The 26035-nt window shown below is 60.3% G+C and overlaps 1 protein-coding gene across 1 annotated transcript in view; it reads left to right on the top strand.

Moving 5' to 3' along the window:
* MYT1 (myelin transcription factor 1) overlaps positions 1 to 17838 on the top strand; it is a 42783-nt gene extending 24945 nt beyond the window's left edge. Inside the window, exons 11-22 of the mRNA XM_068566033.1 lie at positions 187 to 311; positions 841 to 1113; positions 3841 to 3995; positions 4987 to 5049; positions 5162 to 5230; positions 9568 to 9630; positions 9960 to 10043; positions 13514 to 13735; positions 14329 to 14420; positions 14985 to 15088; positions 17219 to 17362; positions 17698 to 17838. Of these exons, the coding sequence (XP_068422134.1) occupies positions 187 to 311; positions 841 to 1113; positions 3841 to 3995; positions 4987 to 5049; positions 5162 to 5230; positions 9568 to 9630; positions 9960 to 10043; positions 13514 to 13735; positions 14329 to 14420; positions 14985 to 15088; positions 17219 to 17362; positions 17698 to 17838 (1535 nt within the window). The remainder of the gene's footprint in view (positions 1 to 186; positions 312 to 840; positions 1114 to 3840; positions 3996 to 4986; positions 5050 to 5161; positions 5231 to 9567; positions 9631 to 9959; positions 10044 to 13513; positions 13736 to 14328; positions 14421 to 14984; positions 15089 to 17218; positions 17363 to 17697) is intronic.
* The last annotated feature ends 8197 nt before the right edge of the window (positions 17839 to 26035 follow it).

The following is a 26035-nucleotide window of genomic DNA, read 5'->3' as shown; positions in this document are numbered from 1 at the left end:
CCTTCACGTCGCTGCGCCCTGTGTGCTTGCCCCCAGCCACCCCAAAGTACCCCCCACCCTGTGTCTGTGTGGCCGCCTCCCGTTCAGGTTGTATATCAGCCTGCTGTTGTTCCCTTTTTGCAGCCAAACCTTTCCCAAAGGCCTCTCCCCCCAGGCCCAGCCCCTGCACTTCGTCCTCTTCTACAGGCTTCGACTACGCCCACGACGCGGAGGCCGCACACATGGCCGCCACGGCCATCCTGAACCTCTCCACGCGCTGCTGGGAGATGCCCGAGAACCTCAGCACGAAGCCGCAGGACCTGCCCAGCAAGGTTGGTGTGTCCCCCGCCGGGAGCCCCTTCTGAGGCAGAGCAGGGGGTTGGGATTTGCAGTCAGGAGCACGTGCCACCTGCACGAAGGGGGCTCAGCAAACCCAGGGTCTGCTAGGTGATTACCACTCTTTCCTCTTCTCCCTCCTGACCGCTGACCCTGCTGGGCAGAGACATTGGGTGGGTCCCCTCCGAACTCCGTGCACTGTGCCTAAGGGGGCGCAGGTGCCGGTGCACACGTGTGCTCCCTTGTCTCGCCGAGTCTGAGGGCCCTGCACGTGTTCTGGCGCCCACACGAGCTGCCGTGTCGAGTGTCTGCTGTTACGGCGCTGGAGGCCTCGAGGGAGTGGGCAGAGTGTAGGCCACATCAGCTTCAGGACGCTCTCTTCTCACTGGCTTTTCTCTTCCTGTTTGGCCCTGCTTCCTTTTGGGGGGAGACACTGTCTGGGCTTCCGGTGAGCTGAGTAATGGACCAGGAGGCGCATGTGGGAAGGGGGTGGTGTCTAACACAGACGTTGCCTCGGCCCTGCAGGCCACGGACATCGAGGTGGATGAGAACGGAACCCTGGACTTGAGCATGCGCAGACACCGCAGGCGGGAGAACGCTTTCCCTGGCGGCGGCGGCGGCGGCGGCGGCGGCCCCGGCGTGGCCTCACCTGATGCCTCCCAGGGCCAGAGCGTCCCCGGCGCCCCCAGCAGCTCCGTGACCTCGGCCCCGTCCAGCCACGCCTCCCGCCAGGACGAGTGGGACCGGCCCCTGGACTACACCAAGCCCAGCCGCCAGCGAGAGGAGGAACCTGAGGAGGTGGGTCCCGGGGTCCTGGGCTGGCAGATGGTCGAGCAGGCGCTGGTGGTCGGTGTGCCTTCTCCGAGGGCGGCTGTGAACGCACTTGCGCTCCGGGCAGAGCCTCCATGCGTCCTGCCCCTTTCCACACAGGATCCGGCACCCTTCGGGCAGCTAAGCCCACCTCCTTGGAGGGGTTTTCACCGTGGGGCCAGTCTGTGGCCTTGTCCCCTCCGAGAGAGAGGTGGGCTTCTCCCCTCGGCAGAATCAGTGGTCAGCACCAGTGCGGTTCTCCGAGAGCACGGGGAGGAGAAGGGCTTTTGTTCAGATCCCACGGGGGAGGATTTGGGAGTGGCTCCGAATTCCTCGTTTTTGTGGGCCTCCCACCAACCTGCTGGTGTCCCAGATTAGGGACACCCTGAGCTCTGGCAGCGGCCTCTCCTCACTGTCCCCAGGACACTTCAGGCGCCTGGCTCCCTGGACGGGGGCAGGAGTAAACTCCTGGACTCAGGAGCCCCTTTGGCAGCCAGTGGCCAGAGCCCCAGCACAACGCTGCCTGGTAAGGGGCAGCAAACCAGGCCGCTGTGTAGGAGCTGTACTCCGGGGGCAGTGGAACCTTCCCTCCCAGCTACTCCACCCACCTGAGATGGGGGCCGCTGGAGGGCTTTCCCCCCCGGAGAAGAGCCTCCCGGACAGCAAAGCCCTGCTCTGAGGGCTCAGAACCAGGTGGCCTCTGCACGGTGTGGACAGGCCTGTGGGTGCCCTCCCAGCCCTCCCCTCCTTGCCAGCCCCCACTCCCAGGAGGGCAAGGGGCGCAGGTCCCTGTGGAGGAGGAGGAGGGGGTGGTGAGGGTCCCTCTCTGAGAGCCCAGCCCCTCTGCAGTCCCACCCTCAGGGCCAGCTAGGGTCCCTCTACAGGCTTCGCATGCAGCCCCACTTTACAGAGGAGCCAACTGAGCCCCAGGCCTAGGTCTTCTGGCTCAGTCACGTGGCTGCAACTCAATGTCTGGCCTCAGAAGAGGGACACCTCTCTCAGGGGGAGCCCCCAGGGGAGGGAGGCTGGCTGAGGGTGCCCACCTGGGGCTGGCAGGAGGGTTTCTCCCTGGCCGGTGGGGCCCCAGTCCGAGCCTGGTGAGGCCCTCCTGTTCCTGTTCTGGGCCACCAGTGTAGTGTCCCCACATCTGCTGTCACCCTTATTCAGTTCTACCCCCCCGGCCCCTGCTTTGGCTCCTTCCCTTTCCCTGCCCCTTTCTTTGACCCCCGGCTCAGGCTGGTCTCTCTGGCCACGTTGCCCCCCGCCCCCTTCACATGCCCTCTTCCTCATCCCCTCCCAGGACTGTCATGTCCTCTGCGGATGACCCTGGTCTCAGAGGTCCTGTGGTCCCTGCCCACAGAAGCCTGCCACTATGCCCCATGGTCGACAGTCCACTCTCCATCAGGAAGCCTCAGCTGACCCCCAGGCCCTTCCTCTCCTCCCCTGTGCCCTGGGCACAGGTGCCCACGTCCTATTGGGTGACCCCCAGAAACACCTCCTGGATCAGGCCTTCCCAGTCCCTCTACCATGGCCCTGGATTCCCTGCTCAGGCTCTCCTTCTAGCTCTGTCCAAGGCTCCTTGACCACCCTGGGTAGGGCTACTGCCGCACTCTTTAGCCTTACCTCACCCAACTCTGGCAGCAGCCCCCCCCCCCAGGTCCCCCGAACACCCCAACACCCCTGGGCCCCGTGTCTAGGGGCCTCCGGGACGCGCTCCCTGCTCTGGGGCAGCCTCCACCCCTACGCTGCTGGGAGGCCCCCGTTTCTCCTGAAGACTGGGCTTAAGTTGAGGCACTTCGTCCACCCAGCTGTGCCTTATTCAGTAACGGTAACAGTGGCGACAGTGACAACAGCACAACATGGTGCCATGGGCCTTTCCTCCTCCCATCCCCAGACGTCCTGGGACGGGCTGCTATTTTTCCCAGTTTAAAAGTGTGGTGCCCAGGAGGCTGGACAGCGTGCCTGGGACACACGGCAAATAGCAGTCCTGAGATCTGAATTGCGATCCACCACGGGGGCTAATGGTCTGCTGCAGACCGACCTGTAGGGCACTGACCTCCCTGACTCTTGTGGACTCCTTCCCTGTGCCTGGACGGAGGGACTGGCCTTGTTCACCCCTGCGTCCACAGCACCCGGCCCTTGGGTGGCGACTGAATACTTCCAGGCCCCGCATTTGAGGTCAAAGTGCTTATGAAGTGCCTGCTGCGGTCAGGTCATCGTGCTGGCTGGGGGCGGTAGGGCCACATGGTCCCGAGGTCGCTGTGATTATTTGTTATCATACTTTGTACATCGTGCCATCTCATCATCGTAGCATTTCAACAAACACTTCCTTAGTGCCACTGTCTACTGACTGCATGCCGAGCCCCAAAGGAGCCGCACTCGGTGTACACCCTGGTGTGTAGATTGCAGCCCAGGGTGGGTAGTTGGAGGTGACCCGCCTGCCTGAGGCCGCGGAGGGCGCCAGAAGCGGCGGTGCTGGGCAGCGCCCGGGTCTCCTTGTTCCTGGGCAGCTCAGGAGCAGTGGCCGAGGTGAGGGAGCACCCCAGTCCCTCGGGGTGCTGTTTCCCGTGTCTTCCTCCTGCTTCCAGAAGACAGGAGACTCCGGAAAACGCCTCTGTGGACGTAGCTCTGAAAGGTCCCTCTCCCTCAGCCCCCGGGTTGGGCGCCCGGCCCCCCGCCAGCTGGTTAAAACCTCTCCCTGCTGGTTTTTTGCAGTCAGAGCCAGCAGCCCATTCTTTTGCTTCTTCTGAAGCAGATGACCAGGAAGTGTCGGAGGAGAATTTTGAGGAGCGGAAGTACCCCGGGGAGGTCACCCTGGCCAACTTTAAGCTGAAGTTTCTCTCCAAGGACATAAAGAAGGAGCTGCTCACGTAAGTCCCCACCTTGGGCGGCAGGGCCCCTCAGGGGACCGCCACAGTCTGGAAAGGAGCGCGCCTTGGTGGGAGCCCGTGACGATCGGGCTGGCCCCCGCGCAGCCCCGTGCTGACCGTCCTCCCGGCCTGGCTGCCTCGGTGGGCAGAGGCTGGGCCTCCGCTGCTAGGACCCTCCCGGGCCGGGCGGCGGGGGAAGGTGTCCTCTCGGCCCTGCACCACGCTGGCCGCTAACCCACTCCTTCAGGCTGATAAAGAGTGAGGGCAAGCCCCCGTCTGGCCCTCAGAGCAGACAGGGCTGAGGGGAGCGGACCTCTCCCGAGCGCCCGCCACGCTCCTGGCCCTCGGCCCCCAGGCCTGAGGTGCGCTCTGCCTTGGGCTCCGTGTCCTCAGCTCCGGCAGCCGAGTCAGTTCACCCAGATGCCACTGGGGAGGGGGCAGCTACTGGTAGACGTGAGCCACCCCACAGCCTTCTGGCCAGCCCCCGCTGAGAGCCACCTCCCCTAGGGGACCGTGAGAGGCCTGGCCCGTGCCCCTCAGGTGATCCAGCCCCCACCGACGCTTAGAGCTTGTTCCTGGGGTTCCTCTTCCTGCCCCGAGCCCCGCCGGCTGCCAGCTTCCTCCTGCCCTGCAGCTGGCTCGCCCCAGGATGGCTCTGGTCTGGGGCCCCGTCCTCGGGGAAGGCCCTGCCACGTCAGGAAGGGGCTCCCCGCACACCCATCCCCCAGCACGCACACGTGTGCATGCACACCACGTTTGCTTCGGAGGCACCCCAACCTTAAGCCGAGCTTCACGTGGGTTCCCTTTGCTTCTCGAGTTAAGCTGTGTGGGAGAAACTTGTAGTCGGAGAGGTGAGGGCCCGGCTCTGAGGGCTGGTGGGGAGGAGTCGCTCCTCGGCTCTCGGGCGAGCCGGAGGCAGGGGCCAGCCTGGGGGGCGGGCCTGGCGGGGGTGCCGCGCTCTCTGTTCTGACGCTCTGTTTCCTTTGTCCAGCTGCCCCACCCCCGGCTGTGACGGCAGTGGCCACATCACTGGGAACTATGCTTCCCACCGCAGGTTCGTCCCCACTCGGGTCCGGCCTGGCCTGGGTGCCGCGTGGTGGGTCTCCCTCCTCTGCTCCACTGCTCCCCTCTTGGCTCACCCCGATGTCCCATCTCTTCTCTTTCAGCCTCTCTGGTTGCCCTCTTGCTGACAAGAGCCTCAGAAACCTCATGGCTGCCCATTCTGCTGACCTCAAGTATGTCTGCCCTCCTGGCCTCCCGTCTCTCGGGTGGCTGCCTTGCTCTGCTCGCTCCTTCCGTGAGGCTCCGGCCGAAAGCAGCCTTCTCCAGGGCTCTGGCCCAGGCCGGCCCCAGCCAGAGGCACGGGGCCGCGGGGCCGAGAGGCAGGGCCACGGAGGGGCTGATTCTGCTTGGCTGAGCTGTCGCCACTGCTGCCTGTATCTCCCTGCTCTGAGCGCCGCTGTCTGCCTGCCCCCTTGGGCCCAGGGCCGCTACAGGCTCCCCTGCTCCCCTCTGAGGGCCGAGGGCCGGGAGGGCCAAGCAGGGGTAGGGCCTGCCTCTGGCTCGTGGTGGCCCGGCCCGTTCTCTCCCTCTCCTGAGGACCCCTGACGGGCTGTCTGGGCCTGCTTTTCTCCTGCCGTGGAGATTCGGGAGAGGTCCCGAATTGGCTTTGGCTTGTACGTCTCCCCGTGGCTCAGAGGGCTACAGGCTGTGCAGCTCTTGCTAAGCGAGCTGGAGGCTGGTGATGGCAGAGAAAACTCTGTGCTGCTCCCTCCTCATGCAACCCCTTCCAGCTGCTTCTGTCTTGGCGCCTCGTGCCCTCTCCCCGCGCCTCTCCCCCACGCTCACCCCTTCTTTCTGCTGCGCCCTCTCTCCGCCTCTGCTCCTCCTGCCCTGACATCTGGGCAGGGCCGCCCTGTGGCACCAGCCACGCTGCTTGGTAGCCCTGCTCAAGCGAGGAGCGAGCGCCCAGAGGTTTCCCGGCTCTCAGCGTCCTCTTGGGGCTGGACCTGGGGACTGTGCCTTTGGTTTCATGCCTTCAGCTCAACTGAGCCCTAAGCCCCACGGCGCTGGCTCTGGGTTTCCAGGCTGAACCGAGGCTGTGGAAGGAGGGCCCCCTCTTGGCCCCTCAGGTCGCCCCCTCTTCAGGGGGTTCCTCCCACCCTGGGCCTCTGTGCTGGGGGCCTGAATCCAGGCCGGGTTTCCCTGGCTTATCCCGATCTGGGGCCAGAGAGGAACTGGGGCTCTGGTGCCTCTAAGGTGAGGAGCCATGGCTGCCGTAGGCTTCCAGCGACCTGAGCTGACTCGGAAACGGGGCAGGAAGCTCCAGGTCTCTCGGAGTGTCCGGCCCTGCCGGCCTCATTTCTGTGGCTCTGGGGAGCCCGTCTGGTCCCGGCAGCCAGGAGAGGCATGTCGTTGCCTCTTTTACCAGTGGGGCCTTCCGTTCCCGCAGGCCAGGCTGGGCAGGGTTCGTGACCAGAAGCGTCTTTCTGGGAACTATCGGCTTTGACACCTGCGTGTTCTGAGGCCCAGCCCATCATGGCAGATTCACACACGTGCTCACTCACCCCGCGTCCAGCTCCAGAAATGCAGTGAGACCCTCAGCCCTGTAGGTTCGAAACACTCTTCCCCATCCTCCTCTTCCCGCTTTCCTTCCTCTCTTCTTTTACCATCTTTCTCACGACCCTTTCTCCTATTATCTTTTCCAATTCGACTTGCTTTTCTAACTGATCAGTTTTCATGGTTTTCCAGTTTGAAGGCCTGCCTGAGTGGTGGTGGAATTCTAGAAGTGACCACATACCCTCAGTAGCCCTTTTCCTGCAGAGCAGTCAGTCAGGGCTCCTGGAAGGAACACGCAGACTTGGTCTGGGTCCAGAAATGTGGCCGACAGGGAGGGTCAGCGCCCTTCTAAGACTGAGAGCCTGTGAAGAACTGCAACCCAAACTTGTCTGGAAGTTAGCAATGGAAAGTTTTCCTTGTGTGAAGACAAATCACTCCCTAACTCCCTCCGACGTGCTTCTCTCCCCCAGGGGTCCTTCCGTGGAGCCCACTCCTTGCTTCTCTCAGGCCGCAGGGTGGATGTGGCCTGGCTCCCGCATGCTCCTCTCTCCTTCCCCCGCTCGGTGGGGTTTGGCACCCTGATCAGCCTCGTGGCAGTGTTGGCTGAAGGTGACCTGTCCACGGGGGGCAAAGGCACCTGTGCCATGCCTTGCAAATGAGGCTCTTTTGGTGGCCCCCCCATCAACACCTGGTTTGCAGTGACAGTTGCAGGAGATGTGTTTTCTGTGTTTAATCAAATCCCAAGGGCGTCTGCTCTTCCCGTCCACGTGCCCAGTGTGGTCAGCAGCCGGGGGCTCGGCTGCCTTGGGCTGCACAGCCCACCCCACGTGTGGGCGTTCAGAGTGCAGCCACGCGGCCTGCAAGGGCGTGATGGGGGAGCGCGGCACAGGCCGGGGGACAGCCCCCCGCCACGCCGCCCCGGCCACGGGACAGGGCTGGGGGTGGGGTGACGTCTGGTGTGCGCCAAGCTGCATGGACCCCCCGTCTTGCCCAGACAGCGCACTCAGAACAGAAGCGTCGAGGGTTCCTGAAGCCGGCCCTGGGGTTACCCAGGGCCACAAGAGTAGCCGATGCTACGGCGCCCAGTGCAGACACCTGCTTCTCCAGCCGGGTGACGTCATCCTCTCTTGGACATGACTCTTGGGGAAAAGCCGTTACATCAGGCCAGCAAGGAGCGCGGGGCTGCCCCGCCTTCCTGGAGCAGGAGTGCCCCAACGTGCGTGTCCTCGCCGAGTCGCCTCCCCCAGACCTGAGACTCACTCACAGGCACCGCCGGAGGCTGCAACGCGCAGGGGTGTCACCCACAGACCAGAGCTGTGCTTACGGCCACAGAGGCCTGGGACTGCTGTGGACCCGCCGTCCTGGCCACTGCCTGCAGCGCCGAGCTTGTGTGTTCCGCAGCTGCGAAGGAGCAGGAAGGAGAAGCTCTGTCCTTCCAGAGGGTGTCACAAGGCCTGGGCCTCAGCGCAGAGAGCCATGCGAGGGACACCCTGGTGCCCTCAGTGCAGCCCAGAGGGCCTTTCTGAGCAGCTGGCGCCCCGGGACCGCGGGCCACGCAGAGACGCAGAGTGTCCGAGCGGGAGGTCCCCGCAGCTGGGGCTCATTTGAAAGGGTGGCGCTTACCTGGACAGAGGTGGTGGGCGGTTTCCTTTGAAACACAAAAGCCTCTTTGCCCCAGATGTGGGGGTTGGAATGCGACCACACGTGACGGGCGGGAGGCGTCCCAACCTCAGTGGGGCCTGAGTTACCCCAAAGCCCGACAGGAGGGAGGGTGACCCGTTGGCCGCTGCCAGGCCAGGGAGGCGCTGATGTGTGGCACTTGGGGCAGGGGTGAAGAGGGGGCCCCAAGAAAGTCCGAGGGGCCAGGAAGGAGGCTCCTGGTCATCTCGCCCCTCGTGTCGCCGCGCCAGCCTGAGGTGGGCGGGCGGTGTCGCCCGCTGACGTCTGGGAGGAGGGCGCAAAGGAAGGGCCTTGGACGCTGCCGGAGCCTGGGCGCAAGGGACCCCTCTGTTGATTGACAGGCCACCCGTGTCCTGCCCGGCTGGCGCTCGGCCCTGTGTCCTTCTGGGTCCACGTTTGAGCTGAGGAATGGCCTTGGCTCCACAGTTCTCTCTCCGTGTGAGGATGAAGCCAGGAATGGCAGATAAGCACCCAGTGAGTGCCGGGCTCTCCAGATGCAAGCACCAAGGTCCTGCTGGGGCCCACAGGATGAAACCACGCCCTCACGAGGGGCACGGCGCAGGCGGCAGATCCACCCCGGAGGAGGCCTCCCGAGGACCCACCTGCAGGATCGGGTGCTCTCCCCACTGACACCAGCAGGAACGGATTCATTTTTCTCCAGTGGACATTCAGGGAAAAAATAAGAAAACCCAAGCTGGTGTATCAGAGGGGAATTTTTACCTTCTACGTGATATGTTCATCAAACCTTTTGGGTGTATACAGCTGGGCTTTTGTGTTTTGTTCCTCCCCTCCCTCCCCTCGGCTGGTGCCAGCCATCCCTCGAAAGCCTGCGTCCGTGTGGACTCGGTGCTCACCCAGTAGGACTCACGCCCCGACGTCGCCACTGCTGGGGGTGGCGCGTCTCGGGTGCTCAGTGCTGTCTGTTCGTGCTCACGACGGTGGCGGCCCTCGGTGAAAATAGGCCGTCTTCCTCCAGCAAGCTCATGGAGGAGGAACCGGTCCTAGATGTGAGCTTTGCATCCTGAGCGCTTGTTTAAAGGCCCACATGTGTTCTGGAACCTTCTAGTCCAGCCTAGTCCTCTGCAGGAGGCTGAGTCAGGAGCCCATCATCCCGCAGTGGAAACGTGCTCTCCTCTCCGCCCTCCTGGGCCCCCTTGGGGAGAGTGGGTGGCCAAGCTCTGAGGCCCGGAGGTCGTGGCAGCAGGCCGGCCGGGACACACGTGGCCGTGTGTGAGACCTTAGTGGGTGGACTTGTAGGGGGCTGAGTACAAAGGCATCGTCTGTGGCCAAGTGACTTCCGCGGCTCTGGTCCCAGCTCCGCTCTCCTCCGCAGGTGCCCCACACCCGGCTGCGACGGCTCCGGCCACATAACGGGGAACTACGCATCGCACCGGAGGTGAGCCTGCCGTGCCCTGGGTGCCAGGCCGGAGCGGGTGGGGGCGGTTTCCTCCTCAGACGAAGTTCCAGGCTCCGAGTAAGACATTAACGTTGCTCCGTCCAGAGACGGTTTCGTCCCTTTCATCGGAACTGCCAGTGTTCCCAGGGCCCGATCAGGGCGCCCTCTGACCAGAGCTGGGGGCTCACGGTGCCGCTTCCTGCATGTGGCCCTGCTGCCGGGACCCGCCGGGGCTGCTGTCACAGAGCTTAAGGGGAGGGGTGAGGCGGGGGGTGTGAGATTTTGCTGTCCTTGGACCACGGTGGCATTGTTTCCTCTTTCAAAACCAGCTTGTCAGGCTGCCCTCGTGCCAAGAAAAGTGGAGCCAAGGCTGCACCCACGAAGGATGACAAGGAAGACCCTGAGCTGATGAAGTGAGTCTAGGCCCTGCTGGCCTCTTGGCTGCTGTGCAGACTTGGGGTTTCCCTGTATTTTATAATTTTAAAAGCTCCTTCTAGATTCTGTTTGCATGAACATAGCCCATTAACAATGCCCATTTTTACAGACGTGCTCATACCGTGCACGGGGACGCCCTTGCAGGCGGGAGCCGTGTGCATTGTGTGGAGGGCACATGCGTGCTCTGGCTCCTGTCTGGGCCTCTCAGGTTTGCGGTGTTTGACGGGCCGGGAGAGGCAGAGTGCCCTGCTGCCCGCGCACCTGGGCACCTGGGCATGGACCTCAGGGCCTGGCAACCCCAGGCACTCACGGGCATTGCGGTCTGCACGGCTCCCGGCCTGGTGGGAAAGGTCAGCTGCAAGAGTCAAGGGGGAGAGGGCGGCTGGAAAGACAGCAAGGCTTTGGGTCACGCGTGCGCCCACACCTCTGGAGGGAGCTGACGTGCAGTGAGGGAGCCTGGGAGGGTCACCTTGAACTGGGACCTCAACAGACCTGTGGGGAGGAGAGAGGACATCCTGGGCCTTAAGTGATTGGCGTGCCTGAAACCCTCTACTGACCTTCTCACTGGGGGTGCCTGACATGTCATGAACCCTGACCCAGACCCCGACTCGCATGGTGGGGGCTGGTATCGCTGAAAACTGATCCTTCCAGGAGGGACCCCCTGAGCTCCCCACTTGCAGGTGGGGGCAGGGCTGTGCCACAGGTGCAAACAGGGTGACCCGCCACCCAATTTGCCCAGGACTTTCAGAGCTGACACCAGGTAGAGCAGGCAGTGGGTGCCCCCAGGCGGGTGAGGACTGGAAGAGAATGGCTGGCTGCCTGGTGGCCCAGGAACTCGGGTGGCTCGGCTGGGGCAGGGCACGCAGTTCCACGGGAAGCAGGTCTGCCCTGGGCCCAGGAACTCGGGGGGCTTGGCTGGGGCAGGGCACGCAGTTCCACGGGAAGCAGGTCTGCCCTGGGCCCAGGAACTCGGGGGGCTTAGCTGGGGCAGGGCACGCAGTTCCACGGGAAGCAGGTCTGCCCTGGGCCCAGGAACTCGGGGGGCTTAGCTGGGGCAGGGCACGCAGTTCCACGGGAAGCAGGTCTGCCCTGGGCCCAGGAACTCGGGGGGCTTGGCTGGGGCAGGGCACGCAGTTCCACGGGAAGCAGTTCTGCCCTGACTGTGTTCCCTGTGGACCAGGAACAGCTGGACACTCACCTCTGTAGAGGGGATCAAGCTGGCCTGAGGTTCCGTTGCTCCTCCTGGGAGCTCATCCCAGCTGCGCCCAAACATCTGCTTGGCCACAGAGGAGGGGCCTAATTGACCAGCATTTTGCCCTTCAAAGGGGACAGCCCCACCGGCTGTTTGCTGTAATAAGGCAGTGGCTTGTTTATTTAATTTATACAGTAAAACTGTAATGAATGCTAAATCAAAAATGCAAAATACATGGTTGTTGGTATTGTGAATGCTGCCTACTAAATGAGAGGGTGGACAAAGAATATTTTTTCTTCTGAGAACCTAGGAATTTGCCTGTGATCATACAGACGCGTTGCTGTTATGGGCTTAGCCAGGATCCTGCTGGTAGGGATGATCAGTGAATTGTGCTGCACTTGCAAATGATTAAAGTCAAGATCAGCGTTTTTCAAGTTAACGGGGAAGAATGGTTTTCCTCTTCCTGATGTGCTGTCAACTTTGCTTTAAAAACAAACAACAAGATTTTGCAGCCAAGTGGAGAATGTGACTTGTAGAAACAGTTCAGCATTTACAGGATGGATGAAGTTTCTAATGGCTCCGTGGCAAGGAGAGGGGGCCGCCCACTTAGCACCTCCGTTTTATAGGGTCTCCTCCCTAGCCATAGACTAACCGTATTTATAACTGACGAGCATCTTAGACAAGGGCAGGTGGCCGCAGAAACCTCCATCGGTGCGCCAGGCCCTGCTGCGTGGCGTGACTTGGTCGGCAGGCACTGGCGCGGCTGTGGAGGGACCCGTAGAGGAAGAGCTCCCTCACAGGCGTCTTGTGTCTGCAGCGTTTGAGTCGGTCAGCACGTTGCAGTAAATCCCTTTGGCCACGACTGAATGACTGACCTAGACAGTCTGTGGAGGTGGCGGGTGGGATGTCTTGGGAGACTGGGATTGACACATACGCGCTAATACGTGTAAAATTGATAACTAACGAGAACCTGCTCTATAGCACAGGGAACTCCACTTCGCTCGCCGTACAGTAGAAACTAACACAACATTGTAAAACAGCTGTACCCCAATAAAAAAAAAAAGAAGGAAAGTCTGTGGAGGTTCCAGCGTGGCGGGTCGGGAGCTGCCTATCCATTGCCCTTGGAGAGGCCTCGGCTGCCCCTGGCCGCCCTGACACCTGACCAAAGAGATGTGCCTCTGACCGGGGGGCCCCTGGGTGTGCCACACGTCTTAACGTGAGGTCACCTGACAGCTCTGAAGATTTGGGCCTGGGGTGTGGAGGGAAAGACCAGCAGTATTATTGTTGACATATCTGAAGCACTCACCATAAAGGCAATTCCGGGAAACGCCAGCAGTCCCTCCTGAGGAGAAGGCAAGGGTTTTGCAAAGAGAGGGGGGATAAAGCGCTTAGATTCAACTGTGTGTGGTGACTTGAAGAGCTGCCTCTCACTTGGCCTTTTGATCTTGTAACGTCAGGTACCTCACAGGTACCTCAGAGGGCCGGGCCCAGTGGTCCCTCTGGGACCCCACAGTTGGGAGTGGACACAGAAGGGAACCTCCCCAAGTCCCCTGCAGGGGCCCCTGGCCGTGACTCCGCTCTGGATGGGCGGCGGAGGTGACCTTGGGCTGGCTCGGTGGACAGCCCACATTAGGGCCCACGTGGCTGGGATGAGTAAGAAAGGAGTGAGAGCCGAGAACAGGGGACGTGTGAGGACGGGCCCGGCTGAGGAGGCCGCCTGTGAGATGAGTCCGAGTGTGCGGGCCACGAGGCAGCACGCTGTCCCCCAGCCCTGCCACCTCCCAGGGGCTTCCTGCCTCTGACGTGTCTGCACCCCAGCGAGCTCTCTGTGAACTGGGTCCTCTGTGCTTGCTGGGTCTGTGGCACGTAGAAAGCGGTGACAAACGGCTAGTGCTCAGGGCAGGCTCCCAGCAAGTGGCCTCTGGGGTGACACAGAAATGATGCTGGCCACAAGGTCCAGCTGTGGACCCGGAGGCCACCAAGAGCCAGCCCCAGGCCCCAGGGGTCACTGCTGCTGAGGGACGGGGCGAGAAGGTGGCTGCTGACCCCCCCGCTGTGCAGGGGATGCGAGGCCAAGGCTGGAGGGGGAACACGAGCCCTACGCTGGGGAGGCCCAGGTCCTTCTGTGCTTTCTGTCCTTCTCTTGCTCCAAGGCCTGGAGTCCATCCAGGAGACCCCGGCGTGTCTTAGGGTCTGGCCTGGGGGCGTCTCTGGGCTCCGGCGCCTGGGGCTCACCTCTGACCTCTTTGTGCCCAGGTGCCCAGTTCCAGGCTGCGTGGGGCTTGGTCACATCAGCGGCAAATACGCCTCTCACAGAAGTGCGTCGGGCTGCCCTCTGGCCGCCCGAAGGCAGAAAGAGGGCTCCCTCAACGGCTCATCCGCCTCCTGGAAGCCCCTGAAGAACGAGGGGCCCACCTGCCCCACCCCAGGCTGCGACGGCTCCGGCCACGCCAACGGGAGCTTCCTCACCCACAGGAGGTGACTGTCCCAGCCTCCCTGCCCCTCCGTCACCCAGGAGGGCCCCAGCTGCGGGGCTGTGGGCGAGGCTCCCGGGGAGGGCCAGGCCGGGGCTCAGGTGTACATGGTAGTTTCTCGAGGAAAAAGGCAGACCCAAACCGGTAGCCCATTCATTCCACAAGCCATTACTGGAAGTCCATCAAATATCAGTCTCTGGAGATAGATGGTCTCTGGAGAACGAGAGGACAGCCGGCCCTCCCTGCAAACCAGCACATAAGTTAAATACCTAGTTTGGTGAAGGATGGCACACACTGGGGGGAGATAGCAGCAGGGAGGGGGTAGGAAGTCCTTTCTGAAAAGGTGGTGTGGCGCTTGCCCCGAGCCGTCCGAGGGACAAGACTTCAGGGCAGTGGCTTGAGCTGGGAATGGCCTGGGCTGCTGAGGATTGAGGGAGCCTGGAGGCTGGACTCGGGAGCGAGGGGCACCGGGGATGAGCGACGACAGTCCAAACAGGATCCCGCCAGGCCGCCAGCTCTCACTGTGACATGTGACCTCAGACTGGCCCGTGGTGCGCGAGCTTGGACTGGCTTTTCATGTGTGACCTTTGCTTCCAGCTTGTCTGGCTGTCCCAGAGCGACCTTTGCTGGAAAGAAGGGAAAAGTCTCAGGGGATGAGCTTCTCGGCACGAAATTCAAGACGAGCGATGGTAAGGCTGCCCTCCTGCAACCCCTGCATGTGGCCTTTGCAGCCAGAGTGGGCGGGTGGCACTAGCGAGAAGTGGGTCGGGAAGCAAAGCCGCCCTGGAGCGAGTCGCGGTGGGGACCGAGCTCTTGAGCTGAGCCGCTGGTCCTCCTGACCTCGGCTCAGAGCCTCTGGCTGCCCTGTGCCCTCGCGTGGCCATTACGGCTCTAACCTGGGGGTTGGTGAGCCGTGCTGGCAGCGATGGAAGCCGTAGTGTGGACCTGTGAACTCACTCAGGCTCAGTGAAGAGGGAAGCTGAGGAAATCAGCACCATCTGGAAAAACTTCCATTTTTATCTCAGCAATTAACACTTGCCCAAGAGGCGTCTATTTCCCCACAAAGACCCAGGGCCAGGAGGCAAACAGCTGACACACGTCTACTAGTCCTGAAGGCCACCTTTCCCAGCCTGAGATGGGGGCCATGAGCCAGGGCTTCTGCTCGGGAAGGGGGTCCCTGGGTCCATCTAGAAATCAGGCCTCGGCTGACCCCCACTTGCGGGAGCCGCGACTGAGGTTGCTCTCCGGGGCAGTGCTGGACAACGACGAGGAGATCAAGCAGCTGAACCAGGAGATTCGCGACCTGAACGAGTCCAACTCCGAGATGGAGGCCGCCATGGTGCAGCTGCAGTCCCAGGTGGGTGGTGCCGCCTACCTGCCCCGCCCCGCCCTCCCACCCCGAGGATGTCCGTCCCATCCTGGGCCTCCTCTTCTGGGCAGTGTGAGGGGAGCCCAGCCCCTCGTCACGGTTCTGCTCCGCGCGTGCTCCGCTCAGCAGCGTCAGGAGTCCTGAGGTGCCGGCGGCTGTCGGTCCCGTCGGTTCGTAGGAGCGGAGCCACAGTGTGGGTCCTCAGAGCCCGGCTGGAGCTGGGTTCCAGCCCAGCACTGCCACAGCCCGGCTCAGTGACCTTGTGAACCTCTTGTCTGATCCGTACCCTGATGTCCTCCCAGGTAGAGTGGAGATAATAAGAGAATCTACTGCATTCATTTGTTGTAAGGTGAATGCACTTCTACGAGGAAAGCGATTAGCACAGTGTCTGACCCAGAAAGAAGTGCTGTGCTGAGGGGCAGGGCTACACCTCACTTTAGGTGTCTGCACCCTCTCTCTCCGATTTCCCCAAAACGAACATTTGCAACCAGCAGAAAAAGAACAAAGACCCACAAAGAGCGGTGATGGTCTATTTTGAAAAGAAGACCATGCCCTTCCCTTGGCTGCTGAGTGGGGGCCAGAGCAGAGCTAGGGGCACAGAAGGGGAGGCCGCACACAGCCATGTCCCCAAGGACGAGGAGGTGACCTGGCCCTGCGGAACTGGAGGGCAGAGGGGATGGGTGGGAAGTGTGAGATGTTGGAGTCCACGTGACCTGTGCCGCCCCTCCTTCCCCTGGCAGACGGGCTTTTACGCTGACCTCCTGTTACCCAGAAGCTGGTGTAAAAATAGCATCAGCCCATGAGGATCAGGAGGGATTTTTGTCCTGCTGTGCAGCATCTTCTCCACGTTCACAGGCAGTGGAAGCAGAGAAGGGGTGCAGGGGCTGTCTCTGGGGACCGAGACACCCCACTGGGTGGCTGTCCCCCCATACCTCCCTGCTCCTTTCCTTCTCAAAGTCCAAGGGATCTCCCAGTGTCAACACCCTTGTGAAGCACCTCTGATTTCTCTTTATTTGCCAATGCCCACCTATTTATAGACAGATTATTCACTATCGTCCTTTTGGCAGGACTTGGAGTCCCCTTTCCCGTCCAGGGAGTTTTGCGTTGTGTGCTCCGCAGGAGGGCTCAGGCAGAGGAGGCAGGCTCCAGAGCTCTACTCAAAACTTTTAAAGCCAAAGGCTGGCCACTAGGTGGTGAGAGAGTGACGCTCTTCAGCCGCAGGGCACAGAACCACAGCCTCCTAAGAGGCGGCCCACCGTCCTGCACCTGAGCGATGGCTCGGTGTGTCATACACGCTGCGCGAGCTTGCCTCTGCCCTGAGGCTCCTTTCAGATGCAGTGAGGCCGGGGGCTGCCCTCCCAAGCGTGCCTCCTCTGGGCCCGGCCCCGGGGTGGGCTTCTCGCCCCCCTTCCCCACAGGGTGGTGACCCTCTGCACAGGGTTCTGCTCACCCTGAGACTCACGTGGTGCCTGTGGCACCTAGAGCAGGCGAGACTGCCCGTGGCCATCAGCCCATCAGTCATCACCGTCCTCTGCTGTTCCACGTGCAACCCTTAGAGCCCCCGGGAGAACTTCCAGCCTCCCTCCTGGTGCCCTGCTGGGTCCAGAGGAGGAGAAGTGTTTGTGCCAGAAATCCCAGGATGCTCTCTGGTGTGCTGGAGGGATCATCGGCTGGTTCCACTCAGCCGTGAGTTGCAGAGAGCTGCAGCGGCCTGCTTTGCTTGCCTTCACAGCTTTAATAAGGCCCTTGGCTGGTCTTTCTGGTGGGGGAAACCCAAAGGCAGGCGGACCTCCCACAAGGTGTGTACAGTGTCCCTACCAGAGAGGAAGAACAGGAAGCTAGTAGCAGGCTGGGACTGGAGCCCAGGTGCCTCAGTCTGTGCTCCTCTCCACCCCGTAGGACAGATGGGGCACGTAAAGCCGCGGCACCCCCGCCCTGGCTCAGTCACTGCATCCCCTCCTCCGCCCAGGGACCGGGGTGCTGCCAGCCCTCACTTGTGGCAGGGCCCCTGCCTCTTTGCCCTCTCGCAGAGGGACGTGAGGCGTGGCCCGGCGGGCCTGCCCCGCGTGCTCCCCGGGGGATGCGTCAGAAGGCAGCCCCCGTGTCTGTCTGGCGCAGATCTCGTCCATGGAGAAGAGCCTGAAGAACATCGAGCAGGAGAACAAGCTCATAGAGGAGCAGAACGAAGCCCTGTTTCTGGAGCTGTCCGGCCTGAGCCAAGCCCTCATCCAAAGTCTTGCCAACATCCGCCTTCCGCACATGGTAAGTAGCGGCCCTGCGGCCGCCACAGCTGAGCTGGCAGCCACGTCCTGGGGCTCTTGGGAGGGCGGGCACCCCTCTGCCTCTGGGGTCTTGCTGGAAGGGCCCCGACCTGGGGATTCTGCCTGGGCAGACAGCTGGCCACGGTGGCTGTAGCATCCTGAGCAGCCTGTGCCGTGGTTGTCTCAGCCGGAGTGCTGCCCGTGGTGGGTCCGTGGGCTTGTCTCTGGTGGCGTGGGCATGTGGGTCTGAGACTTCCCCCATCGATTTCCCTGGCTTCTGGAAACCCTGGGGCCCCCTGCACGGATGGGCCTCGCTAAACTGGTTCTGTTCTCTAGGAGCCAATATGCGAACAGAATTTTGATGCCTATGTAAGCACGCTCACCGACATGTACTCCAACCAGGAGTGCTACCAGGACCCCGAGAACAAGGACCTACTCGAGAGCATCAAGCAGGCCGTGAGGGGCATCCAGGTGTAGTCCTCCTCATCCGAGGGGCCATCGTGCTGAGCCGGGGCACCTGGCGTACACCGACTTGCCTCCATCTTTTACCTCCCTTGCCCTGCCCTCCCAGTGGAGATTCCCAACTCACAGTGACTTCTAGTTGGCAGCCCAGGGCGGCCTCGGGGGGTTTACCCAGAGGGGTGCCTGGAAATGCGTGTCTCCCTCGATGCGATGCGCTCGCCGGGCCAGAGGCCTTGACCTCTCCACACGAGTGCGGGGCGTGAAGTGTTACAAAGTGATTTATTTTTGCTTCTGAAAGCTCGACGTCTCCAGGGGAAACTCAAGGACAAGGTTCTCAGGGAAGTTTTGGAGCTGCAACCTCAGTACTCCTTTGTCTGTCAAGGCCGAGAGGGCAGCCCGGCCGGGCGGTGGTGCGTGTGACGAGTCGGCCTGGAGCGGCCAGTGCGCCTGCGCGGTGAGGCCGCGTGGCGAGTGTGTCTCCTGTTGTCCTTTAATTCAGTTTGTATGTTAAGGGTGGACGAGAGCAGCGTTCCAGAGGGTAGGTTAGGAGTAGGCCTCGAGGAAGCTGGCCTGGGACCCCCTGAAAGACGGCGCCAGCTCCACGTGGAAGCACCCCCGGCCGGGCCTGCAGACCCTGCGCTCAGGGTTTGGCTCCCTCCAGGCTGCGGCCTTTAGACCCACGGGGCCTCTGGCTCTCTGTGTGCCCACATGGCCCGTGACCCGCCCATCACCCGGGTCATGGCTGAGCTTTACCGAGGCGGGGACAGCGTCAGCGAGGTCAGGGGGTAGATTCCTCACTAGAGACCACCAAGGTGTCACTTCTTTTTAGATCCATTCGAGATTCGAAAGAAGGTAAATTTTGATTTAATGTGTTAAAAACACAATGTTCCTAACATGTAAATAGAGTCCAAATCAAGTGTGACTGCGATTCCAAGTTAGTATTTAAAAGTAGAGAAATTGCACTTCCTGGAAGAAATAAGAAAGTAGTTAGTTTAATTATTCTGTAAATTATTTAATTTTGTCAGAATGTAAGTATTTATATTCACAACCTCTTATGTTAACGTTTGCTATTTATTTAACATTTTTATTTATTAATTTTATACTATTTTACCTAGACCCCACACCAGGACACACGAGAGGGAAATAAATGAAATCAAAGCAAAATTAACGATTTCACTATGAGATAGGCCACACACAAAAAATCTTGCTATAACTTCTAGTTATGATTTTAATGCAACTGAGTTATTTTTTATATATTTTGTTATTTATTCTTTTAATAATGGAATTTTAAAAAAGTATTTTGTAACAGGCATTTTGATAATTTGGGGATATTTCCCCCTCGGTCCAATGGAAAGAACGACTTTTTGGTTTTCTTCATCCCTTTTGGCTCCTTTCGTTTCAGGCGCGGACGACAGCAGATGGAATTCTGTATTTATTGTTTATTTAAGCGTAGTGCAGATGTGTGTGCTCTGGCGTGTTTCTTGTGTCGCGTCTGTGTGCCGGTTCTTGATGGCTGAGTCCTGTCGCTGCGAGGGGTGCTGGCCGCAGGCCGCCCTGAGCAGCTGCCCGCTCTAGGCTCCCGTCCCTCTGACAGCTCTGATACTGTGATTCTCCTTCCTCAGGAAACGTTGAACCCACAGCACAGCTCTTCTCAGTGTGTCTGCAGGGTGATTTCCTAATAAAAGTCCACTCTGACTGTGAGTGGGAGCTGTGTCTGGTGAGGGTGCCGTCTCTGTCCCGAGAGCTCTGGGGTCACCTTCCTGGGGAGTGGGTGGTGGGTTGTGGGTGGGCTCTCCCATCTCAGGCCTCTCCTTGATGCTACACGTGGAACCCACATCTCCTTTGTGGAACCGCCCTCCCCCCACCAAGGTTTGAGTCACAGACCTGCATGTGTAAATCAGAGTTTTCTCTTAGGGTCAGAAGAAGTCTTCCTGCTGGGGTTGCTAGACTCGGGGTGTGAAATGGGAGCTGCCCCAGGCCACCTCTCCTGGCTGCAGGAGGGAGCCATCTCTGCAGAGGAGGGAGTTTGGACATTTAGGAGGGAGGCAGAGCTGGGAGGGGGAGAGAGAAAGGTGGAGGTGGGAGGGGGAGGCAGACAGAGCTCCTGGATTCAGCCATACCTGAAGGCGGCGATGGCTGTAGTGGCTCCTCACTGTTTTACCCTTTTGTGTCAGGTGGGGCTCTCCCAGGTAAGACTTAGGTTTGGGGCTTCTGGTCACATTCAACCTGAACTGTCAACACACTTTGACCTCACTGGGAATCTGGCCCTTGAGGGCAAACTGGAGCTCCCACCTGACTTGAGAACAAAGGGAGATTCTTAGGAATTCTGGGCCTCACTTCCAAGACCTGTCCCAGCTGGACAGCTGAGGGTCTGGAGGGCTCCAGCTGCTGGCTGTGGGGACCAGAGCATGTGGCAGTGCATGGAACCTGTGCAGCCTTGAGGAGGGGCTCCCCGGGGGGCACAGGGGACCAGTGGTCCGGGTTGGTACTCATCTGTGTCAGCACGCAGATGCTGGGGTGACAGCATTCTGGAGGCATGAGAGTTGGCAGGAGACGAGCAGAGGCCAGGACTGCAGAAGAACGGGTGAAGGGCCACGTCCGTCCCACGTGTGACATCCTGCTCCCACCCTCTCCCAGGGCTTCGCCCGCTCCCTGCCGAGGGTTTAGCGGGCCTCTTGGCCTCCTGACTCTGAAACATTGCGCTTCGGGGGACCCAACTTACCGCCCCCCCCCCCAACCTGGCACCAGTTCAGCCAGAACCTCTCCCCAGTGCCACACGGCACGGCCTCAGCACAGATTTCCAAGGCCTCCAGCAACGTGAGAAGATCTGGTGCCCGTGGAGATGACGGTTGGGTGCTGGCGCACTTGCCACACTGGTCTCTAGCTGGCTTCGTCGCGGTAAGCTCTGCCTGTGGGCCCTGCAGAACCTGGTTGGTCCAAAGAACCACAAAGACAACACGGCTGGGAAGAGGGCCCCAGAGGTCAGCCTCAAGAGCAGGTGAGTGTGCAGATGTGGGAGGACAGAGGGGCTGTGGAGGGTGGGGACGGGGGCAGGCTGGAGGCTCCCTCCACGAGCCGCATCTCAGTGAAGTCCTCTGTGCATATTCAGGGGACAGGTGGGCCATAGCGAAAGGAGAGCCTGGGGAGAGGTCAGTTCCAAGCCAGCCCTGGACTGGCCCTGGGCCTGGGCTCCAGCTGAGATGGACTCAGCCTTGCCCTCAGGGCTGCTCAGGCCCATGGCTGGCCGGGTGGGCCGAGGGCGTGCCCCTGGAGTGTGGGATCTCGGAAGATCTCTCAGAGAGGCCGTGTGCGGGATGTGGCAGGTGGACTGGAGGAGAGGGGGCACCGTGGGCACGGATGCTGGCGTATAGGACCCTGACGTTGAAGAACCACAGCACTGAGGCGGCCGCTTTGCTCCTATAAGACCTGTAGGTTTTCCAAACTGTTCTCCGGCTCCAGGATTCTGGGAGGTACTAGGCAGCCTGGCCTCGGGGTTCTGGGTCCTCAGTATCTCTCGGCTTCCATCCACGATGATATCCTGCGCTTCTGAGGCTTTGTCCACTGTGGGGTCAGCAGACCTGGGCTTGAATGGGGCTGTGCATTTACCTGCTGGTGTTGCTGTGGGCGGAGGGACCACGGCAGCCCCTCTGGCTTCAAGCAGATGCAGCATCACCGTGATGCTAGAAGGTTGCGTGGTCCCACAGTCTGCTGATGACATTAGCTGTTCACCCCCCAAAAGCCGCTCCCACCTCCTGCTTGGAGGGTCTGCCCCAGCCACCAGCCTCCGGGGGTCCAGGGTTGGGGGAGGGTCTCGGTGTCATTGGCATATGCTCTCTTAGGATTTATTTTTGGTGTGGGGACCTCATCCACAGCCAGGCCTCCTCTCCCAGCCTGCAGACCCTTCTTTTACCCCCTGCAGAGAATAAAACTCAAGGCTTTATCCCCAGGGAGGGGAGCGTTCCCCAGCTCTCAGAGACACTTGCCACCAGCCATCTTTGTTACGGGCCCTTCCTTCCTTCTCCAGCATCACCTGAATCTGCCAGTTACCCGGGTTCCGAGGTGTGGACGGCCTTGGTTCTGAGCTTCCCACACTCTGGCCGTGATTCAGGTTTGGGGTCTGCTAAGTCATGCACTGCATATCTGTGTCTTTTCTGCCTTCTAAATCACATTGTTGTCTCCTCTTCCATCTTCCCATTCCTGCCAGTTTATACCTTTTTTTTTTTAAAAAACATCTTTATTGGAATATAATTGCTTTGCAATGGTGTGTTAGTTGCTGCTGTATAACAAAGTGAATCAGCTATACATATACATATATCCCCATATCTCCTCCCTCTTGAGTCTCCCTCCCACCCTCCCTATCCCACCCCTCTAGGTGGTCACATAGCACCGAGCTGATCTCCCTGTGCTATGAGGCTGCTTCCCACTAGCTATCTATTTTACATTTGGTAGTATATATATATATATCCATGCCACTCTCTCACTTCGTCCAAGCTTACCCTTCCCCCTCCCTGTGTCCTCAAGTCCCTTCTCTACGTCTGCGTCTTTATTCCTGTCTTGCCCCTAGGTTCTTCAGAACCATATATATTTTTTGATTCCATATATATGTGTTAGCATGCGGTATTTGTTTTCCTCTTTCTGACTTACTTCACTCTGTATGACAGTCTCCGGGTCCATCCACCTCACTACAAATAACTCAATTTCGTTTCTTTCTATGGCTGAGTAATAGTCCGTTGTATATATGTGCCACATCTTCTTTATCCATTCATCTGTCGATGGACACTTAGGTTGCTTCCATGTCCTGGCTATTGTAAATAGAGCTGCAATGAACATCGTGGTACATGACTCTTTTTGAATTACGGTTTTCTCAGGGTATATGCCCAGTAGTGGGATTGCTGGGTCGTATGGTAGTTCTATTTTTAGTTTTTTAAGGAACCTCCATACTGTTCTCCATAGTGGCTGTATCAATTTACATTCCCACCAACAGGGCAAGAGGGTTCCCTCTTCTCCACACCCTCCCCAGCATTTATTGTTTGTGGATTTTTTGATGATGGCCATTCTGACTGGTGTGAGGTGATACCTCGTTGTAGTTGTGATTTGCGTTTCTCTAATGATTAGTGATGTTGAGCATCCTTTCATGTGTTTGTTGCCTGCCAGTTTATACCTTAAAAACTGTCACTTTAGCCAGGTTTTGAGAGGGTGCCGGTGTAGATAGGCGTGTCTACCTGCCCTCCTTACCTGGACCTACAGGTAACGCCCCAAGTGGGTGAGCATCGGGCTGCGTGTGGAGGCTGTGTTGACGCCACCCCATGACTGCAGGAGAGACTTTCCCCTTAGTCACTGCACCCCCGAGGCTCATGGCTCCGTAGAGGCTGTTACAGCTGTGGATGTGGAGTGTTTCCTAACACTGGGCGATACGGGTCCAGACCTTGCCATACGGGTCTGCAGGGGTTATAGGCGCTGCCTTCCTCTTTGCTCCTCCTTGAAATAGGAGGTGGCTTCTCCGAGAGGACCCCAGCCCACACCTCAGCCAAGTGCCCGTCAGGTTAAAACACACAGGGGTGCCAGGGGATCCACGATTGTGGGCACACCACCAGTGCTGGCAGCTGACCCTAGGGACAGGCCCCTGTGGTCCCTTCTGCCCCCCAGACCCCGCCCCTACTAGCCTTGCCCCTCTCCCTGTCCCCTCTGGTCTAGGGTGTGTGGGCCACTGAAGCCTGGCCGCTACCCTCCCAGAGCCCTTTATGGCTCCCTCCATCCCTCCCCCTCTGTGCCCTCCTCCAACCTGTCCCCCTTGCGCCCCGCAGAAGCTGCCCTGGGTCTCCTCCTGGCCTCTCCCCTCCCTTTCTCACCATCCCTACAAGAGTGAGCCACGTGCAGGGAATGCCCACACTGTTCCCCAGGCCTGCCTTTCCCAGTTCTAGCACCTTCTGGGTCTCCACTTGGATGTCCCACCTGCCACAGGAAGGCTGAGCAGGGTGCCCCCTAGCTCAGGCCAGAGTGGGGAGAGGGGTGGCTCCACGGGGCAGGAGGTGGGCCCAGGGCCCAGGCTGTGAATTAGGAAGATCCAGTTGTGCCCCTGGACACCTGGGCTAGGAGCAGCCCACAGGTGGGAGCCACGCCTGGCAGGGGCCCCAGGAGCTAAGAAGTCCCCAGACCTGCTTGGACCATCAAGGGAGAGACCCTGAGCCTAACCCTTCCTGACAGGTGGGTGGCCCCACGGTGAGCTCCAGAGGAGTTCTGGTCCCTCCTTCCAGGGCGCTAAGCTCCTGAGAGTAAAGCAATCAGTGCTTCTGATTTATAAATAACTTTGATTTAAAACGTGAAGGACTGGCTACAAAGAGAAAGTGTTTGTCTCCCTTCACCTCGGGCTGATTACAGACTGGGTCTTTTTTTTTTCCAGAATGAGGAGAAGGCTCTTTGCAGATCAGCTTGTCTGTAGTGTGGCCCCAGGTACCTGACGCCCCAGTGCAGTGTGGGAGGAGCCAGGAGGACGCTGGCCTCTGTGTCTTGGACAAAGCGGGTGACGTAGCCGCAGGGGGCCCCACCTGGACGTAAGGGGTCTGGGGCCACCGGGCCCAGGGGATTCCCTCCTCAGCTTTATTTCCAGGCTCACAGAGTCCATGCCCTCCGACGGGAGGAGGACGGACCAGCCACGTGTTCTGATCTCCTCTTTCTGGATCCTCCTGGAGAGGGTCCTCCTTCGCTGTGAGCCGGGGATGGTGGCGGCCACCAGGCAGGCCAGACCTGCTGTCAGAGCGGCCCCTCTCCAGTTGTTGTCTGGTGGGGATTCACTGCCACTGGAGCAGCCGTGGGTGTCCCACAAGGGCGGCCAGGCTCGTCCAAGATGTCTTCTCTGGACGCCTAGAGGCGGTCTCCTCCGATGCACACATTTTCAGTCAGAAGCAGAGAGGAGTAAGACATGGTCCTTGCCCTGGGACCACGTTTTCCAGAACCTTCCTGATCATTCCGGAGCCACCTCGACACTGTACCCTCCCTGGAGGCCCCTCCACATTCACGCTGTTCCCAGAGGTTACAGCGGCCTCCTGGCCTCATCCCCTGTGCTGACCCTGGGTGGGGGAAGGTCTGTCCCACGTGATTCCTGCCAAGCTTGGGCCTGCGATCACGACCAGACCCTCAAGCGCGTTTCCTTCTTAAAGTGCTGAGTCTAGGGGCCTTTTAGAGTCCAGACAACTTTAAATTGAGAAACGGTGTGTGCATGTTCAGAGGGGTTCTTTTCCTGGCCCACAGCCCGCCCCGAATTCTTAGTGCAGCAGGGACACTTCCCAGCTCACATTCTCCACGTGTCCTGCGAATGCAACACTCAGAGCGGTCCAGGCCCTGGGCAGGTCGACCCTCTGTGTGGCAGTTTCCTCATCAGTTCAGGGGGCATATGCGCTGAGACACGTGCGTGCACTGCAGTGGGGCCCAGGCTGCCCTGGGACATCTGGACGCCCCACCCCTGCCATCGCATGTCCCCCGGGAAGCCAGCTCAGAGGCGTCTGTGAGAGGGGTTCATGGTGGTGGTGATCTGCTCCAGGCCCCAAGGCTCGCCCCCGTCCACAGAGCTCGGCCCCAGGGGCCATCCACACCCACCCTGCACTCATGCTGGAGGGGCCCTAGGGCCCCTCCAACAGGTTTATGCGCCCCTGGGTGGCCAGTGGTGTGGGGGAGAGATGCTGCAGCTGCCCTGCACGTTGGAGCCCTGCGTCGGGACTGGCGGTCTTCAAACGTTGTTCGGTCACCTAAACCCTTTAGGTGGAGCGTCACCTGGAGCCCCCACGCTGCTCTGGCGGAGGCTGAGGGTCAGACTGGTGTGGCCGTGGGCGGCCAAGCACAGAACCCGTGCGCAGCAGGGTGGGGGATTTGTAGGGCTGGAGGAGGGCCCAGGAAGTGTGTCTGGACAGTGGTGCGGGGCAGCACGTGGGCCTGAGTTAGGGGTGCTGGACGAGGCGCCCCTCACGGGGGCTCCTGGCTTCTGACACGTTAGCACAGGTGTCAGCTCTCTGGCTTGAGTCCAGGCCCGTCTCATACCTGGGAACCTTGAGCAGGACACTTCCAGCCTCTGTGCCTCAGTTTCCTTCTCTGTAAAGGGGTCCACAGCACATGCTGCTGAAGGAGAGTGGGAGGGAGCGAGCGGGAGCCCAGGCCCCGGGCCACAGACCACCCCTGACACTCTGGGGACACCCTCTAGCCCGCCTCTCCTTCTTGCACC

This window comes from Eschrichtius robustus, chromosome 16, assembly GCF_028021215.1.
Source record: "Eschrichtius robustus isolate mEscRob2 chromosome 16, mEscRob2.pri, whole genome shotgun sequence".
Taxonomy (NCBI): Eukaryota; Metazoa; Chordata; class Mammalia; order Artiodactyla; family Eschrichtiidae; genus Eschrichtius; species Eschrichtius robustus.
Note: the sequence above shows the minus strand (reverse complement) of the source record. Positions and strands in the feature narration are given on the sequence as shown.